Source organism: Colias croceus, chromosome 5 (assembly GCF_905220415.1).
Source record: "Colias croceus chromosome 5, ilColCroc2.1".
NCBI lineage: Eukaryota > Metazoa > Arthropoda > Insecta > Lepidoptera > Pieridae > Colias > Colias croceus.
The window spans coordinates 377,752-398,306 of NC_059541.1; the positions used below are offsets into that span (position 1 = coordinate 377,752).

At 36.6% G+C, this 20,555-nt stretch overlaps 1 protein-coding gene across 7 annotated transcripts in view; it reads right to left on the reverse strand.

Moving 5' to 3' along the window:
- LOC123692119 (probable phospholipid-transporting ATPase IA) overlaps positions 1 to 20,555 on the reverse strand; it is a 108,694-nt gene that overhangs the window by 8,397 nt on the left and 79,742 nt on the right. For all 7 annotated transcript variants that reach the window (XM_045636767.1, XM_045636765.1, XM_045636768.1 and 4 more), the window contains 17 exons: positions 12,194 to 12,391; positions 11,624 to 11,748; positions 11,235 to 11,387; positions 10,960 to 11,069; positions 10,477 to 10,650; positions 9,848 to 10,025; positions 9,073 to 9,246; positions 8,530 to 8,735; positions 8,068 to 8,199; positions 7,376 to 7,534; positions 6,560 to 6,757; positions 5,550 to 5,708; positions 4,806 to 4,942; positions 4,334 to 4,454; positions 2,119 to 2,310; positions 1,703 to 1,821; positions 1,226 to 1,360 (listed from right to left, as the gene is read on the reverse strand). In XM_045636767.1, coding sequence (XP_045492723.1) covers positions 1,226 to 1,360; positions 1,703 to 1,821; positions 2,119 to 2,310; positions 4,334 to 4,454; positions 4,806 to 4,942; positions 5,550 to 5,708; positions 6,560 to 6,757; positions 7,376 to 7,534; positions 8,068 to 8,199; positions 8,530 to 8,735; positions 9,073 to 9,246; positions 9,848 to 10,025; positions 10,477 to 10,650; positions 10,960 to 11,069; positions 11,235 to 11,387; positions 11,624 to 11,748; positions 12,194 to 12,391 — 2,670 coding nt within the window. The remainder of the gene's footprint in view (positions 1 to 1,225; positions 1,361 to 1,702; positions 1,822 to 2,118; positions 2,311 to 4,333; positions 4,455 to 4,805; positions 4,943 to 5,549; positions 5,709 to 6,559; positions 6,758 to 7,375; positions 7,535 to 8,067; positions 8,200 to 8,529; positions 8,736 to 9,072; positions 9,247 to 9,847; positions 10,026 to 10,476; positions 10,651 to 10,959; positions 11,070 to 11,234; positions 11,388 to 11,623; positions 11,749 to 12,193; positions 12,392 to 20,555) is intronic.

Sequence of the window (20,555 nt, forward strand, 5' to 3'; positions counted from 1 at the left end):
GTTACTATATCGATAAAATTTATTCATCCAACAAATACTGCACTATTATTCAAAACTTCTACCCAACAAATATATTTCAAGTTCACAATTACAATAGTACATCAATCAGAGATTCCACTACTACATACTTTAAACAGTCCACTATACCCAATATAAATTTTAAATTTCCCTTCAAATCATCAATGTTTTACACAAGTATCTACAATCAGCACACTACCCAATCCCTGTCTACAATAAACCCACACAAATCTACAAAGTGTATTACACACACACTAGTTTGCGTCTCCGCTGCACTGAGACGTATGGGAACGGACTTCAGATTGTTTCGTGATACCTTGCTTTTCGGACAACGTATTCTTCCATACCCAAAATAGCCAGCTATTCTGATCCAAATAAAAGGTTCTATTTATTTTTGATACTAGTATCATTTAAGGGCAACATATGGCTGAGGATCTTACAATATAATCCTCAAATTAGGATACAGATTGATTAATATTAAATGGTTAATCATCAACATATATTAAAAGTGAAAACGGACCTAAATTGGAACCTTGTGGGATACCAATTTGAATAACTGCATCCGGTGAGGTTTAGCATTTAAATTAAATCTTTTTGTATTCAGTAAGTTAATATGTGGCTATCGGATTTTGGGCATTACTAAAATTAACATTAAAATATGAATTTACATTATAATGTTTTGTGTGCGACGCAATCGAAAGCTTTAGCAAGGTCATAAAAAATACCTACGGTAATTTGATGCGAATTTGTATTTTTCGTGTAAGTAGTAGGTATATTAAGTATAGTGCGTGTTCGAGTGTCGACTGTAGTATATCTATTGTGAGGTGTATGTGTGAAATGGTATAAAGTGTGTGGTGAGTCTAGTGTGTGTATATTTGGTGTATTCAATAGAGTGTTATGTGTCTTGTGTTAATGTAAATTGGCTGTAGTGTATCGAGCGGGTTGTACGTTTTTTCTGTTTTTGAAATTTCGATTTTTCTGATTACGTAATCAGCGCTGTTATGCAGCATTTTGCTGAGGCTGTGACCATTTGCCTCATTTGATTTGAGTTTTTTGCAAAAAAATTCCTTTCTTTTTCTTTAATGTGAAGTTTATATTAGGTGTAGTGTTCGTTGTATTGTGTGGTGTATGGTATGGTTTATGGTAGTGTATAGTGTCTTGTGTGAAGTATATAACGTGTAAGTATATAGTGTTGTGTTGCACTCACACAGTGATGAGCAGGTCGGGCACGAGCGTGGCGAGCGGCACGAGCGGCAGGGCGAGCCAGAACACGAGCGACGTGCACACCATGCGGTCCATGCCGCGCATCACCGCGCCGATCAGTATCGTCGGGTACAGGTTGCTGGACAAAGTGTAGTTATAATTTAATAAAAAAAGACCGTGTCTGCCGAGCACACGTGTCAGAAGTGAAACTTCTTTGACAAGATTTAAAAATACAAAAATCGTCGCCATAATCCATGACGTTACGACATTGCCATGACACTATTGAAAATTTACTCTCGACGCGTCTAAAGATGTTTCACTTCAAAAAAACCATTATCTTAATAAATATATTCTATATAAATACTCGAGAACGGCTCCACAAAAATCGGCTAATATTTTTAACGTTTTTTGTAAGGCAAAAGGATGTTTCTTATGGAAAGAAAATACTTAACAAGCATGTTAAAAGAAATCATTTCCTTACCTATAGATAACAATAAACAGTATCCACAAGGCGACAGAGCCCCATATGGACACGTGCGTGACCCACGTCCACGAGTGCGTCGCCAGCCCCGCCTTCAGGCACACCGTCGCCACTACGTACTGCGGGACCAAGCACATTATGTTGAAAAATGCTTTTTGTTGTAGTTTTATAACAGTAAATGCACTTAATAAGACACAAGACAAGAAAAACTGCTATATGTATGTATAGTGTGATGCCGGATGCGTCATAAAGCATGTAGGGGCGTATGAATAAAAAAGGTTGTTGCAAGTGCAAGTAATGTATTGTGTGACATGTAAAATTGTGTTGCGTGTTTAGACGCGTTTGTGTCGGTATGGGCGTCATCGATTTGCTGTTATATTATTAAATCTATCTGTATGTGTGTGTGTCCCACTCACGGTGTAGACGAAGTTGCCGAGCACGAGGTAGCCGCCGTCCCGGCCGCTGGGCCACAGCACGTGGTGCGAGGTGAGCAGCACGGGCAGCCAGAACAGCAGCACCGAGTGCAGCAGCGCGTTCACCGCCCACACCCAGAACACGCGCACGTTGAACAGCAGCCCCTGCTGCGACGGGATGTACAGCACCGGGTGCTGCAAACACGTGTCATGTAATAGAGGTTTTTTTCATATACAGTGTGGAAATTTTCGATGGAAATTTTCATATACAGTGTGGAAATTTTCGATGGGCCCTGGAGGGAAAGAAAGTACTTGAAATACTGCAGATAGCAAATTTTGCTGAAAAGAAACTATCCTTTATGTTTAAAAGGAAATAGAACTGCATTCAAAGATTGAACTATCTGTCTACTATATTTTAAGAAATAAAGGAATGTTTCCTTTCAGCTAAATTCGCTATCTGCAGTATTTCAAGTACTTTCCCTCCAGGGCCCATCGACAATTTCCACACTGTATATGAAAAAAAAACATTTTTTTTTTGTTTTCTACTTTAATTACTTCGCAAATTTGAAGTGGCATTTTTCACGCTTTTTCCGGACAGTTCCACGAATTTTCCGGATATTTTCCGGATATTTCGCAGGCATTTTCAGGTTTTTATCCGGAAAATGCCTGGGAAATGTCTGGAAAATATCCGGAAAAGGCAGGAAAATGCCAGGGAAATATCCGGAAAATGTCTGGGAAATGCTTGGAAAATTCCCGGAAAATGCCTGGGAAATGCCCGGAAAATATCCTGAAAATGTGTGAAAATGTCTGGGAAATGCCTGGAAAATTCCCGGAAAATGCCTGGGAAATGCCCGGAAAATATCCTGAAAATGCGTGAAAATGTCCGGGAAAAGCGTGGAAAATGACTGGAAATTCCCGGAAAATGTCTGGGAAATGCCTGGAAAATATCCGGAAAATGCTTGGAAAATCCCGGAAAATGCCTGGGAAATGCCCGGAAAATGCTTGGAAAATCCCCGGAAAATGCCTGGGAAATGCCTGGAAAATAACCGGGAAATGTCTGGGAAATGTCCGGAAATGCGTGGAAAATGCCAGGGAAGTGTTGGGAAAATGTCTGGAAAATATCCGGAAAATGCCTGGAAAATGCCTGGGAAATGTCTGGAAAATATCCGGAAAATGCCTGGGAAATGCTTGGAAAATCCCCGGAAAATGCCTGGGAAATTCCCGGAAAATAACCGAAAAATGCCTGGAAAATATCCGGAAAATGCGTGGTAATGTCCGGAAAATCATTGGAAAATGCCTGGGAAATTCCTGGAAAATATCAGGGAAATGCGTGAAAATGTCCGGGAAAAGAGTGGAAAATGCCTGGAAAATTCCCGGAAAATGCCTGGGAAATGCCCGGAAAATGCGTGAAAATGTCCAGAAAAAGCGTGGAAATGCCACTTTAAATTTGCGAAATAATTAAAGCAAAAAAAGAAAAAAAGAAAAAGAAAGCTAAAATCTTTCATATTAAATTTATATGGGATACTCATATTTCATACTAATTAATTAAGTATAGTTGGGTTTTGGATAGGCTGTTCCTCTTGCTATTTCGGTTACAGTCCGGGCTGTCTAGCTGGCGGTAGTGGTTGCGTTTATTAGCATTTGCGTTTAGGCACCTATTTAACAACGAAAAAAACGTCTTGCAATAAAAAATGTATGTCTAATGGATCTATCTAAAGGCAAAAGATTAAAAATTATGCGTTAAAAAATGACTTTAAATTAAGGATATTTTCCTGTGCAGATAAGATGCGCACTATTAAACGCAACCACTGCGGCCAGCCAGACAGCCCGGACTGTAACCGAAATAGCAAGAGGAACAGCATATCAAAGAACCAACTATACTAAAATGCTCACTTGTCAACGTTGCTACCTCCTAGAATATAAGGCGGTAAGGCGGAAGTCGCGGTTACGAATGAAACCATTGATCTTTTTTTTTCTATTTTTTTTAAACATAATTTTTTTGTTTGTTTGTCACAATTTTATAGTAAAAGTATTCAACTGATGCAAAAATCTGTTACCTTCCTTTACTGACTAACATATTATGCTAAAAGCCGTATTTTATACTTTAGCTATCCCGTGTCAAAAAATTTGGGACTGCAAAATTTGATCATCAAAAACATCTAAATATGCGAGAATTCAAATCTATCCAACCGCTTTCTCTCTTTACTATAACACATACCCTGATCATAATTTCCGGAGAGCAGATCTTATCAAAGAGTCCAATAGCGAAGGGCGGCAGCGCCGTGAATATCACGTTGTAGAAACCTATCGTCCAGCGCTCGAACAGAATCTGACCAGACCTGAAAGGAAGCAATTTATATTTTACTATTTATTTGAACTATTCCATCTTCATTGAATATGCTCATAAATTTCCAGTTTTCTTTAAAATTTCGTGTGCGTTCATAAAAATTAGAAAATTTATCAGCACATTATGGTCATATGGTCTTAGCCGGGCCACGGAACAGAATTAGATTACAAGTTAAGTAGTAATTTACAAGTTCATGAACCTTGTCGTGTATGAAAACGTCCCTAAATATCTATACATGGTGTCATAAACATAAAATTACTAAGTATTTGAAATGAGACCCATATTATTGACACTTTCCCACCAGTAAAGTGACGTCACACATTACAATTTTGACGCAACTCACCATGCAGAGTATATAGCGAACCAGAGCTCGATGACGTAGAGGCAGATGTTCTTGTAGAAGGAGTAGAGGATCAGCTTGCTGATGCGCGAGTAGTTCCACGCGCCGTGCACCAGCAGCAGACGCAGGAGGAATCGGAACTGGGGGGAATATGGAATAATTTTATTGTTTAAAAAATTTTAGGATATAGATTGTGTTATTGTCATAGCAACTTTATATTGTAGTGTGTAATGTATTATATGTGTGTGTAATAATATATAGTCCTGTTCTTTTGAATAAAGTCTTCAGTTTAATACAGTATAAAACAGCCTACAGTCGGGATCAGGTGTTTTATTTACCACCAACCATTGCCATATTTGAGAATGTATTTATTTGTTCTCTAGGTGGTCTTTAATTCAGATTTTATTGGAAAAGGTTGGTTCAACGTTGTTATCAGATTCTAAAAGTTTGACTGTGTCCAGACACGTTGCTTTCTTTTATCCTGCAAAGTTATATGTGATGTGTTGTGATAATCTATCACCCTGCATATTGTGATATGGTTATTAGGTACCTATATGAATAGTTGCATGTTTCATATGAAGGTGGTCTATTTAGAGGTGAGTTCTGTTAAACTATTCGAGTGTTTTTGGTGTATCGTGTACGGTTTAAGCCTTGTATCCACTAGAGCATGATCGGACGAATGAGCTGCTCAATCGCCTGAGCATGCTCAAGTGGATACAAGGCTTTAGTGTGTATGTACATGCCCACCTGCGCGATACTATAATCAGACGCGCAGACCGCCTGCAGCCCCTCGACACCGGAGATGCCGACGCCGACAGAGGCGCGCTGTATCATCGCCACGTCGTTAGCGCCGTCACCTATCGCAAGTGTCACTGCACCTGTGGCACGGGACACCAAGTCCACCACCTGGATAGTAAATAAGTCAAGTTTATACATAAAGTATACTAGCTTACCGCCCGCGGCTTCGCCCGCTTTGTCTAAAACCTAATAAATTACTAGCTTACCTCCCGCGGCTTCGCCCGCAAGTTGGATCGAACTGCACATGGTGTGCGAATTTTATTATAATCGGTTAAGTCGTTAAGGAGTCCATTGAGGACAAACATTGTGACACGAGATTTATATATATTAAGATATACTAAAACCTTCCTCTTGAATCACTCTATCTATTAAAAAAACCGCATCAAAATCCGTTGCGTAGTTTTAAAGATTTAAGCATACAAAGGGACATAGGGAAATAGGGACAGAGAAAGTGACTTTGTTTTATACTATGTAGTGATGTTTGAGGCATTCGGCAGATAAAACCGAGGGCTGCGTAGCGTTAGCTGGCAGCTCGAACAACCCACGGCTACGGCGCAATACTCGTTAAACAAAAAAAAATGTGAGCCTTCACGGACCGCCTGGCAGATGTAAAACATCGACATTATTTTGTAAAAATAATATGCAGATATATCATCATATACCGTGGTGACGCGTTACCATGGCGTCGCTACGTCAGAAATCGGTTTTACATGCGTATATATGTAGATGTTTCACATTAAAAAATTACTGATAAAACATTTTTGCCGTCGTTTTTTGGTTAAATATTTTTTATGCAATCAGTGTATGCAAACCCATCTATATCAGCTTAGTGCATAGAAGTAGGGCCACCCTGTATCGTTCTTAGAAATTCTATTAAAAAAACTGAACACTGTTTGATCAATTTTTTTTTCGTCACAAGCATCATCTACCAAATTACACGTATAAAACGTCACACAAACCTCAGCCTTCTGTATGGGCGACACCCTGCAGCACACGACCACCTTGCACGACACGCACAGATCTAGGAAGTCCTTCTTGAGGTCACACCCCATCGCGTACTTGAGCGTCTTGCCGTCTATCACTAGCGCGATGTCGTTCTGCTTGCGCAAGTTCTCGCCCAGCTCCGAACAGTTGCGGGATAGGCTTTCTCGTGTGCCCTGGGGTCAAAAAATGGTCAGGTTATAGGACAGTTAGACAAATATTAGTCGGTTGTAATTTAGGTAACTATTCAATCTTGAAGTGTTTTTGAACACTTATAAAGCAGTGGCATTACTTTATACCATTAAAAAAGAGTTATAATACATACTAATATTATAAATGCAAAAGTAACTCGGTCTGTCTGTCTGTTACTCAATCACCAATTTACATGAAATTTGGTATGTAGATATTTTGATACCCGAGAAAGGACATAGGCTACTTTTTATCCCGGGAAAATGACGCAATCCCGGAAATCCCACGGGAACGGGAACTATGCGGGTTTTCCTTTGACTGCGCGGGCGAAGCCGCGGGCGGAAACCTAGTACACTATAATTTCATAGAAGACGTAAGAATTTTTTCTAACTAGAAAATGAAATAAATGTTGAAATTTATAAGAAGCGACGGGCTAGAAAAAAAATCACAACTGAAGGTTAGTAAGTACTAACAGTCACAATTAAATTTTACTACAAGTGTAGTAAAATTTAATTGCATTATTTCCTCATGTGCATTTCGAATCCTACCAAATTTGTATATCATCCACTGCAGTATAACATTAACATATTTAATTGGATACTCACATCCAAGCTATCCTCATTGAGCAGCACGAGCGGCATGGCTGCGTGTATGAGCCGCGCAGAGTGGGCAATGTTAATGGCTGTCTCTTGTTTATCGCCCGTTAAAACCCACACGTTGATGTTCGCTTGCAGAAGGGACGCTATCGTTTCTGGGACACCGTCCTGGAGGAAATTGTACAAAATAATATTATTTGATAATACTAGCTGATGTTTGGAACTTATTCTGTGCTCAGAAGGTTTTTTTCCCGCCTTTGCAACCCTATTCATTGGTTTTTCGTTTCTTTTCGATACCTTCTGAATAATTGCCGAGATTAGGGCAACCAAATAAACTATTCAGTTTTATAAAATAAGTAAATATTAATCAAAATTTTAAAATGAACCACACTCCAGTAAATAACATTGTCAATTAATGTAGTAATATTTTATTTAAAAAAGAGAGTGTATGCCGAGCATACGTGTCAGAAGTGAAACTTCTTTGGCAAGATAAAAAGATACGAAAATCGTCGCCCTACTCCTTGGCATAACGGTATTACCACGATTCGACCTTACATTTTAATTTCAACGCGCCTAAAGAAGTTTCACTTAAAAAATTGAGAAATTTACTTTCATCTTGGTTATCAATTTATTTTATCTGCAAAATTTAATTAAATGCTATCAGAATGTAATGGATAAATAGCCAAGATTAGTCAACATACCTGCAACTTATCCTCGATAGCGGTGGCACCGAGCAGTCTTAGATTGTTCTCTATCAACATGGCCGCTTCTTCGATCTTTTGCTCCCTGTCGTGTATCGCTATACTCGCCTTGTGGTATGTGTTTGACCAATCCTATCATAAAAGTACTTATTATTTTACCATGCATACCCTGGTCAATTACTCGACAAAATAAATTTTAAAAGTGAACGTTTATTTGAATTATTAAGATCAGTGTATTTTCTCCTCGACTCCATATTCTGTATTTAAGTGTAAAGTGGAAATTTTGGAATCGCAAAAATGAATGTTTAAACATGAAAAGTGGAAGTAAGCAGAAGATAAAACAATGAGAATATTTTGTAGAAAAGACGAGTGTATGACCTACTTTTAACGTTGTTCAATTGCAATATTTTAATTTTTAGTTAGATTGTAAAATAAGCTGATAAGTGATAACTGTTTGCTCACCTTATACACATGTTCGGGTATCTCAGCCACTGCGAAGACGAGCGTGCGCAGTCCCTCCGTGGCGAAGTGTGCCAGGTGCGCCAGCGTGCCCGCCGCGTAGGGCGCCGCGCCCCCGCCGCCCGCACTGTAGGGCGCCGCGCCCCCGCCGCCCGCCAGCCGCGGGTAGATCACCGAGTCCGCGCCCTTGCAGTACAGCTTGATCTGGCCTGCCGACAGGGGAACAGGGGGTCAGGGCGGATTTTACCATACCCGTGGCCCCGTTGTTGATGCGGCTCGACGGAACACAGCGGGGTTTTGGTCGGTAGGAATCCGACATAACCCATGGCCCATTCCTCGGAGGCCGTGGGTAACTATGCAAGATTTCCCCACTTAAAAAAAAAAAGAAAAAAAATACGTGTGGCACTGGCAATACGTGCCTGTCGGAGTGGGGAGCGTGAGGTTTTTCGTTACGCAATTTCTGGATTCGGTCACCGCGCTCAAGGCCCGCGATAGAAGCTATGCAATAGCTTACAAGGGTGTCTCGAGCGGGGTGTGGGTACGCACCGGTGGGCGTGCGCACGATGACGGACATGCGCTTGCGCGCGGAGGTGAAGGCGAGCACGTGCAGCACGGCGAAGTGCAGCCGCTGGCCGCGCGCCAGCACGCTCACCGCGTGCGGCGTGCGCCCCTCGAACACCCAGCCGAACGACGCCGCGCCCAGCACCAGCGCGCGCTCGTCTGCAACCACGACAACGACAACAGGAGATAACAGTAAGCATTCAACCACCATAAGACATAAGACGTGCGACTCACTGTCTACTCAACAAGCTTAAAAAAGAAAGAAAAGTCAGATCCACATTCGGTTCATTTCTATTTAAATTAACCCATTGACCACCGAGCGGTCAATGAGACCACGACACAATAGATTTTCTATTGTGTCTGTGATTCCGGGGGCTGAAGGATTAAATATGAATACAAATCTTCAAACAAAACGGTTTCATATCCAGCAAATAATCAGATACATCATTACATAAATAATATATACCAAAAACGGACCAAAAATACATCCTTGCGGAACACCAATAGCTAATAGACGCACCGCGATAACTTTCTCCATTAACAGAAACAGTATGTATCTTATTCTGAAGGTTTGAAACTATAAAGTTACTCAGCTAAGCCATTAAAATCATAGCAACAGAGTTTACATAATAAAGAGAATGTTCCACACAGTCAAATGCTTTGGGACGGTCACAAAATTTCCTCAAAACTTTTTCAATTAAACAGTATAATATAACAATTTGACACTTTTGCAATTTATTTAATAATCAAAATATCTCACCAGGTGAAGCAGCGTGATAGTTAATCTTTCCATCAATCACTTCCGGTATTACCGTGTGGCATACGGCCAGCATTGTTAGGAACTCCGCTATATCATCTTTACTCGGGTGCTCTCGTAGATTGTGGTATAGCAGCGTATCCTCTAGCCGCTCGTTTGGACCCGGCTTGTTGTATACGATCTGGGAACAAGATATTAGATACAGTGGTGGACGTATAATTAGAAACACCTAACACTAGTCATCAAATTTATTTTACATTCGTGTAACAACGTATTAGAGATTAAGCATCATTCCATATGTAAAAGAACACACCACTGTATATTTGGGCGTTTGAACCAGTTAATTTTTTTTTAATTTTAAAGCCTTATGATAATAATGGGGAGAGGAGGATAAATATAAATTTAAACTGTTATTTACTAACTGTGATTGTTTCGAAATTTTGATATTACTCTTATAATATAAATTGGCAAGCCTCATGACATTGGACATTTTCTGAAGCTGCCTGCACTTTCTACAACTTTTTAAAACAAATAAATAATATCACCCTGGCAAGGTAAAAGACACGAGTTCGAATCCAACCTTGTAATCAAATTTATTCCAACCTTAAAAAATCTCAAATAATTATCAATACCTCAGCAATAGAGCACTTATGGAAGTCCATAACATTGCAGGTGAGGGTGCCGGTCTTGTCACTGAACACATATCGCACTTGTCCGAGCTCCTCGTTGAGGTTAGAAGTTCGCGCCATTGCTGGTGTGTCGCTTTCCGCGTGGTACATTTCGCTGTCCATCGCTATGAATTTGGCCTGGAAATAATGGCGAGGATACAGAAAAAATTAAGGTAAGAAAAAGTGTTAAGAAATGTTTGGAAAAATTACAGTCGTAAAATAAGTTTTTAATGATGATAAAAATAGTGTCTTGACTAATAATGACACACGTCAAAATGACATGTTGTTTATTGAGAGCACTGAGATATTGAAGTAATACAAATCTTGTTCAGAAGGATTCTCTTTTCTCCGATAATGTTTTACAATAAAGAATTCGTTACCTTCAGTTTTTTGTGAAGTGTCAATAGCAAAAAAAATAGATCAAAAACGAGTAGTCGAATAACTTACTTGAAAAAATCTGACAATTTCAGCAGTAACTTGTAGAGATATGGGTATAAGATTATTGTATAATATTAAAAATGTCAAAAAATTGAATCCGAAATTTGCATTCTGGGCCTCTGTAACAAACATTCAATTATTATAAGAAAAATCCATTAAAAATTTAACAGTACAATTAATTTATCATGAAAAAGAACAAAAACTATTAGAACAGTAGTTTTTTTTTATTTACAATTAATTATCTTCCACATTTATCATTATCCTGTATGTATGTACACACTAACCTTCCAACGCGATATACCAGTCCGTATTGCTCCGCCTGTGCAGCCACAGTTCGTTGAAGGCGGCACTGATCAGCGACAAAACTATCAATATTATGAACAGCATCAAAATGTGCGTGTTCGTTTGGCGGTCGATTGATGAACGTTTTAGCGGTGCTGAAAAATATTTAATAATTAATTAACATTTTCAGATTTTGATAAATTTGGCAAAGTGTAATATCAGGTGTTTTTTTACGATTTTACCCTCCTAATTTACAAGATATAGTAGCCAAGTTTTAATCACCAATCAGAACTTTTGTTACAGCAAAAACTAAATTATTACATAATGCACCGAAGTACCACTACCCCTTAAAATTTTCTCCCAAAGTCGTTCCCCACACCATCCAACTTACCCTTAGTGGAGTTCTTCATCAGCTTAGTCTCATGTCCCGTGTACACAACAGCAGCGAGCACCCAGCCCGTGTTGCGCAACATCGCGCCACGTTGCAACATCTGTTCCAGGCCTAGTGGTAGCGTCCTGAAATATGATTTGTACATTTTAATCTTGAGAAAATCCCCATTGTCAGATTGCATTCTTCTTCTAGTATTTCTAGAATCTAATAATAATCTAAGTAAACTCTTTTCTTGAATCGTCATAGCATAGATTTACTATTGACTATTACATATAACTTTTGATAATAATCATTTTACCATATTATGTATTGAACCCTACTTTTAGGTATTTTTTTGGTTTCTTTGCTATTGACCTAGTTCTGAAATCCTAATTAGATTATTTGGATTATGTGAAAATTATTGTAAGGTAAAACGAAACAACTGCAATTAATGATTTCTGGATCACTAATTTTACCTTAATTCTATTAGATTTCATTTATTATCATGTTAATCTCTGTTTGGTCCTTCGAGCCGGAAACCACTTACCCTATGAAATTTCACATAAAATATTCCTCTATTTAACTACTTACTTCGAGTTAGTTTCCTTCAGCATTCCGTTAAACTCATACAGATGTCGGTTGGGTGGTTCGCACTGCAAGGTTGCGTGGAAGGCGGCCATCTCTGGCGCGTTCTGCAGTCGCGCGGTGTCCGGGTGCGCCTGCCGCGTCTTAAGGTTCGTCTCGCCATCGAGGTTCGATGTTTCTATGAACGCTATGCCTTGCGGTTCGCTGGGGGAAGAATTTTTGTAGTAAAGATTGTGTTGTGAGTCATTTACTATATCGGTATATAGACTAGCTATGTATATCGATATAGTAAAGGGTTGTGGTGGTTACAAATGGTATGGGAAAATTTTAGTAGTAGCTTTGAAAATAATGACTCCATCAGAAAATTCTTTCAAATTAGAATACAACATGATTCTTAAGTGAATTATAATTAATCTTATAAATTGTTAATAGCCCTGAGTAATTTTGACGGATCCGGGGGCGACTGGCTTATCGATAGAATTATTTATACTCAACACAACTTGCCCATCAATCTGTTAAGTGATCGAAACATCGGCACAAATAATATAGTTGATAAATTAGTTATAAAAATATCCAAGTATTAAAAGGACTTGTTGCTACAAGGCAATTTTCCTCCAAGTTTTTTGGTACACGAAAGCGAAATCTATAAATACCAACCGCCCACAAGCATTTAAAGCAAGTAATTGCAAATACGTTTATCCTATAGCATAAATAACGCGGTCAACGGGATTATTAATAACGAGATTAAAATAGGAATAGAGAATATCTCTTTTATAGTTCCATAAAATAGCTTAACTGTGCGGAGCTTTTCACGCCTACGAAACTTCATTACTTAACGTCGAAAGGTCAATTTCCTGGAGATATCTCTTACAAATTTAATTACAAGAAACAAACGCTTTGAAAACTTGATAACAGGGCAAGTGTTGGTTACATATCTATTAACTGTATTTATATAAAACAACTAACAAGACATACGTTTTTCTATGACCAATAATTCTTGATCCTAATGAAATTATGAAAATAAAGTTATTTTCAAATGATGATGACGATGAAAGATAATATATAGGCGAACAATTAGTCATTATTAACATTTTTTTTTCAATTTTACTTTGTACGTTAACATTTACATTTGTACGTCATAACAATACTATAGTGTCCCTTCGCATGCTTTGAGGTCAATGTGTACATCACATGTCCGTCACACAATCACAGGGGACTGGACAATCAAACAAGACATAATTACATCATGGACAATGGTACTTTGTTTTTGGTTTTTATATCGAGGGCGTATCTAATGGGGAATATTCATGTTTTTCTTTTTTGTCTTAAATTAATAGTTTACTATTTTATAACATAGAAAAAAATATTAATGGGCTTCAAAATACTCTAGATATTTTTAAAAATGAAATTCAAAACTTTTAAAAAATTTAAGCAGTTCAAACGCCGCCATTGTATCCGCGCTTTGCGTGACGTCACATGACACGTCCAGTGGGTGTTTACCAGTATTCTAGGAGGTAGCAACGTTGACAAGTGAGCATTTTAGTATAGTTGGTTCTTTGATATGCTGTTCCTCTTGCTATTTCGGTTAGAGTCCGGGCTGTCTGGCTGGCCGCAGTGGTTGCGTTTATTAGTGCGCATCTTATCTGCACAGGAAAATATCCTTAATTTAAAGTCATTTTTTAACGCGAAATTTTTAATCGTTTGCCTTTAGATAGATCCATAAGACATACATTTTTTATTGCAAGACGTTTTTTTCGTTGTTAAATAGGTGCCAGACGCAATTTTTATTTCAAAATAATTAAAATATCATCGAAATAAGTGAAATTCCATCAACATGAGTCCCAGTGAAGGATAAGTAATCACTGTGTTACTTATACTATATATAATATTCATTTTACTATTTACAGTTTTTTTGCAACAATCTACCATATCGCCTCCTTTTTCCCAACGAACCTCAAATAGGACGTTAATGTAAACTTGATAAAAACCAAATATCATCAAGAAATTAAAGACTTTTAAACGGATTTTAAACGCGATTTATTCATTGTATTATTTTCTCAAGTCTTTAATTTCAAAATGTATAATACTCGCGTAAAATCAAACACTAGAAAATACAAATATCATCAAATTCATATTTATACCCAAAAGTGTAATAAATATGAAACCATCTATTAAAAATATTAGTTTACTAATTATTCAATATAAGTATTAAAAAAGGATAATATAATATAAATAATAAAGTTATTACTTACCTTTTAAGCGGACTCATGTTGATGTAATTTCACTTATTTCGATGACATTTTAGTTATTTTGAAATAAAAATTGCGTATGGCACCTATTTTACAACGAAAAAAACGTCTTGCAATAAAAAAATTATGTCTGATGGATCTATCTAAAGGCAAAAGATTAAAAATTACGCGTTAAAAAATGACTTTAAATTAAGGATATTTTCCTGTGCAGATAAGATGCGCACTAATAAACGCAACCACTGCGGCCAGCCAGACAGCCCGGACTCTAACCGAAATAGCAAGAGAAACAGTATATCAAAAACTCAACTATACTAAAATGACTTTTTTTTAAACGTTGCTAGCTCCCGTACTACAGTGTTTACTGTGGAGTGATGAATACAATGTCGTGTCAAATGACGTCACATTTTGTTCGACCAGTGGTGGCGCGTTTTGGAAGTTTGAATTTCGCTCCCTTTTTTTGCACCTTTTGAATATTATTTTAGGGGTTTAAATAATAAGTAAATGAAAAAAAATCCTTTTCATTATAATATTACGATAATAAGTATTCGAGAAAAAAATATTTTAGGCCATTTAAAATTTTATGCATATTCCCTATTGCCAAGTAATATCATTTAAAAGCTTGTTTGAGGACTAGTTGAATGAATAAATGTTTGAGTTTGAGTTTACCATTTTCTTTAGATGTTAGGTACTCAAAAAGCGGATTTCAAAACACGCAAGTGAACTAAGATTTGTCTTGAGTGAATTACAAAATTTCCTTCAAAGTGTTTTGTTTATTTAACTCGTACTTAAGTAAATCACAAATATAGAGATTTAAATTATAGAATGCTTCGCTTTATGAAATTTCACTGTGAATCAGATATCAAAGGGTGAAATTTTAAACGCTAACTCATTAGTATGACAGACGACTAGATAGATAGAGAGAGACAGATGTTTAAATAAGTATGCTAAAAATAAATTACAGCACTCTGATAGAAAAGATAATTTCCAAATTACGAGTGTAATAAAACCTATTAATTTGGATGCATTGCATCAAAATAAATTTTACTATTGTCGTAAAATCTATTATATAAGGATAAAAACAACAACATACCAACCACAACTATTCTTATTTATTACTCAATTTTATGACAGGAAAAAGTAAACGTAAAAACGTAAGCGTAAGAGTAAACGCGTTTTGTAGTTGGTACCAAAACATGTGATAGGAATTTACACTAACGTAACGGCACCAGTCTTGTACAGATTAAGGAAAAAATTCAAGTTTTTTGCAAATTTCTCATAGGTTTTTTAATTTTATTGGATATTGTTTTTGAATACCTTTAGTTCAATGTTAGTTTAACATAACCATTGTTAGAAAAAAGATTACAATGCATAAATAATGAAGTTATTAATAAATTAAAAAACCACTTTTTTGCACCAGTGTTGGACAGTTAAAATCTAATGATGGACACCCAGTTTTGGACAACATCCAGATATGAACACCCATTTATGGACTGTACCTAAAGTTGTTTCTCCAGTTATTTACACTTGGAGAAGACTAGTTATCAATAAAATGTTGCAAATGATGATTGGAATACAATAAATCTGGGATGTATTTATAAAAAATAGTATTTATTAATTATTTTGCATACTTATATAATATTTTAAACAGTCTTAATTTCCATTTTCTAGGAAAAAATTGGACAAATGCATCGTTAAATAAGAGTTGTGTCTGTTAAGAAAAAACAATATGGGTTTTCTATTATTACTCAATAAGTCAGGGATGAAAAATATAACTAAAAAAAGTACTGCCACACATCCATCCATTTTGGGAACTCTTCTTCTTCGTCGTATCACTCTAGTCAGAGTGAAGGGTGGTCAACATGAGGTTTGAAGGGTACATGTTACCCGCTTCACGATGTTCCACCAAATCTCTCTGTTTCCTGGCATTCCGCTACACTCGTGAAGTGAACCGCCAATAGCAGCTCTGATCTGATCGATCCATCGATATGGATTCCAAATTGTAGCACGAGGCAAAAAGCTTCTTTTAAACTGTTGTCAGGATGGTGTGGATTAAATTTAAGCGTGTGTGCTGTATGGTGGTGGAATTTAGCAGCAGACCGCTGTCTGCTGCTAAATTGGAATGGATCGCTATCCAAACAGTTCATCAGAGATGATAGATGCGTTACAATGCGCTTATGGATGCGATTTATCTACGCAGTGATAGAGGATGAAGCGAGAACGAGTCGCACAGCACATAATGACCCATTGTTCTAAAATATATTCTTCATGTTCAGATATATATTATGTTGTTGGACCCATTGAGCAGACCTTAGGACTTTTAACTGATAGTTTATTGTGCAAAATTATTCTTGGCACTTCAAATCCTTCAGCGGCTTTTGTTACTTTATCCCCATTATTAGGGCATTGATTGCATTACCAATTTGTCGGGGAGTGTAATTTTAACAAAAAATATCAATGTCCATTATAGGAACCAAAGCAAATCCAGTCATGGACAATTGTTGTACAATATTGGAACCCTGTGTTCGAAATGGTCGTGATAGGTATATTATTAATCAGAAAGAAAAGACAATATAGAAAAGCGCATGTAATTAATATCTTTAAAAAAAGTTTAGTTTCGACATTTGTCCATAAATGGATATATCCATAGAATTAAATCCAGTTATGGACACTGACGAATTTTATTTAAACAACTTAACCTATCATGATACTAAATCGTGTAATATTTCGTACACTTAACTACTATAAATAAAAGTAATGTCAAATTTTGCTAAGATTTATACAAAAATTCTTAAAAACAAAATTGTGTCCTCACTTCCTTAAGGATTTCCTTAGTAAAAACGGACTTCTTAGAAACGAGTCGCAGCAACTAAACACAAAGTTATGCCATCTTCAAACATTTTGACCGAATAAGACGAAGTGTCGTATTTTGATAGTTTATGAACCAAACTTTTATTTTAAGTATTGCCAAATTACATAACGTTTATTTTGGTCTTATTATTTAAATTTTATATTTATTTTGTCCATTACTGGATGCTTGTCCACCACTGGTGCCGTTACCTTACTTTTTTGTTTTATAATAATGTTAAAACTTTATCATTAGCTAACGTCTAGCCTACTGAAATAATGCAAAACATATAACAAAGAACTCGGGCAAACAAAATCATTTTTCCCACTATAGGGACATTCTTCACGAGGGCTATACAATCTGGCTTGTAATAAAAGCTAATTCAACATTAAATTTAAAATTTCCTAAACATTATCAATAAAAATCATTCGAGGCACTTATGATATCCGATGTAACATTATAATGTACAACAAATTAAATGTCCATAATAATTGGTTACCCATACAATGCATTATTGTCAATGTTTCAACACGACTGACCATCATTAAACTCTCACGCTTCACCCAATCAACATTTCACTTAGTGAAACACACCTAGACCAATTATATATGTAATTAATGCATATGTTATGCTTTTAATTTAATGACTAATGGCTTATGGTGACCATTTTTTATCCTAATCGACCCTAAGGTAGATAAATGGATGGATGTTCATAACTCGATCACGTCATACAGGATAACGGATCGAGACTAAATTTGGCTTGATACTCTAACATAGATTCTTGAGTTCTTAGTGTCTGGATAAAAGTTTTTTCCATACTACACCAATACGTACTACTGCGTAACTTTCTCTTTGTTTCAGCTCAGTTAATATCCATGAAAAACTTTTGTACGTATACTACTAGCAGGATATCATTTTGGCCCTAACTAATCAGAACTTGATCATTTACCCAAAACCTATCTATACCTATCTATTATCAACCCTTACTGTATTCCAATTCGTGTTAGCTCAAACAACCCGTCCTTGTGAATGAAGGTGAAAAATGTTAAACATTAATTATTTATTCAGGGAGCATTATCACTACAATTTATTATGCTATTTGACATAATATCGAGGTGTTGAATCTGTGCGTGCCGGCGGCCACGTTCCGTTCGCGACGTTATCGTCATCCATACTATGTTGTAGTAAGGTTATAGTATTATTACTGTAGTATTATGTACCCGAATTACTCCATCTGTATCTCTGTTAAGTTAACGTAAGTGGCGAATGTATTTTGATGTATTTTAATGTAAGGATAGACGTACATTTAGAGGAGCTCGGCGCTTTAATTTAACAAAACAAATGCCAATTGTGTCTAAAAGATATGTCAAATAAGTATTGTTTATTAATTTCAAAGATGTTTATCAAATTATCTGTCACAAAAATAAATCTATAGGTAATAGGTAAATTGAGTAAGGGTTTCCTCGATATTGGAATTGAGGTTGACAGTTTCATGAAGGTAATTCAAAATACGACCTTTAATGGAAATTATGTGTCCATCTTTATACGCAATTCTAATTTTGGGTTCCTTAATGAGACCTTAGCCAGACGTTTTTGACATCTGTGCCGGATAAATTAAGTTTTCTCTTATAATTAATCAGATAATGTTCGGAAAACAATCACAAAATACGTGAAGAGAGAGGACCGTAATGTTACTTGTAATTTTTACAAAGGCGCGATGTGCGTAAAATATATGTGATCTTAAAGATGAGGGAGACATTTATCCACCCTAAATATCAACACCATTTATCACCAGTGGGAGCCATTTTAATAAATTGTCATGTATGTGTCACAAGTTTACCGAACATCTTACGTCTCATCCGTGTCATTACCACGCTAGCTCAAACGCTTTACAAGCAGTTAAGCAGGTTATAGCCCACTAAAACCGTCAAAGATTCGCCTCGTGTACCCTAATTACGATTAGGACCGTAAAATCCACATCGACTAATACAATGCAGAGCAGACGCTCCCCACAACCTTGATATTCAGTGACACTTCAATCTATTGTACAATCACGCCTTTATTTTCCCGCTATTCCATATCTAAAACAAATTGTATAAGTTTTAACGAGCCATTCTTGCAGCTATTGTGTTCGAGATATCACATAGTGTTTTGTATTTGAAATTAATATTCATACTTCTATTTAGACTAACCATTTTGAATTAAATGTTAATACGGAAAACGGAATGGAATACTTTTAAATCCATATCCATCTAGGTCACATTGTTTTTTTTTTTTGTTTATCATTTTTAACACGTTGTGAAGACCCAGATTCATAATATGTCACCTTGATATAGTGGAAATTTTCGTACGACTATAATTATAAACCCATGTAAGCATAAAATTTGGAAAACAAACAGTGATCAAAGGCAATATAGGAAATGTATAGGGAATTGTGTCCTTATAAAATTGTCCAATCCCAAATTCAAATAATTATTATGAAAGTTGACGATCATTTAGATTAGTTAAAGGACGATTTTTTAGATGGAGAAATGCCAAGTGATTTTCGACGAAACTTCTTTTTCTATATAGGTTTTTTTGTGGACATTAATTTATACTAATTTTATAAAGCTGAAGAGTCTCGTTTGTTTGTTTGAACGCGCTAATCTCAGGAACTACTGGTCCGCTTTGAAAACTTCATTCGGTGTTAGATAGCCTATTTATCGAGGAAGACTATGCTATATATCATCACGCTAAGACTAAAAGAGTGGAGCACTACGGGTAATACTGCAGGGCACAGCTAGTTAAAATGATAATGAGAAAAATAATTGCCTCGTATCAAAAAGTAGTACAATTTACGAAAGAATCAATAAAAACCGTCGTGCTAATGGATTGTTAATAGAAAAAGGTCAGACACCGGAAAAAGCAGCGCCCAAAGTAACCTCCCGCCCTTACAATGAGTTCCGGCATTAAAGAAAAGGTCATATCGATGTTTGATTATAGGATATATTGTCTTCCTTTACTGTTCTTTACATTTATATTCACATGTGTTTAAAATGAAAATATCACCACAGACTAATAATAATATACTACGTATACAACAGACGGTTCACTCCATACAAAAAAAGTTGCACTATGAATTTGCGCAATTAAAGCGCCAGTGGGGAAAAAACGTACTACATGTTCGATTATATCTCTTGGTCTTTTGCTTTTAACACACTAGATGGCACGTTAAACACAGACTTGAAGTTCTTTTCCTTCCATAGCCACTAGATGGCACTAATGTAAATATATG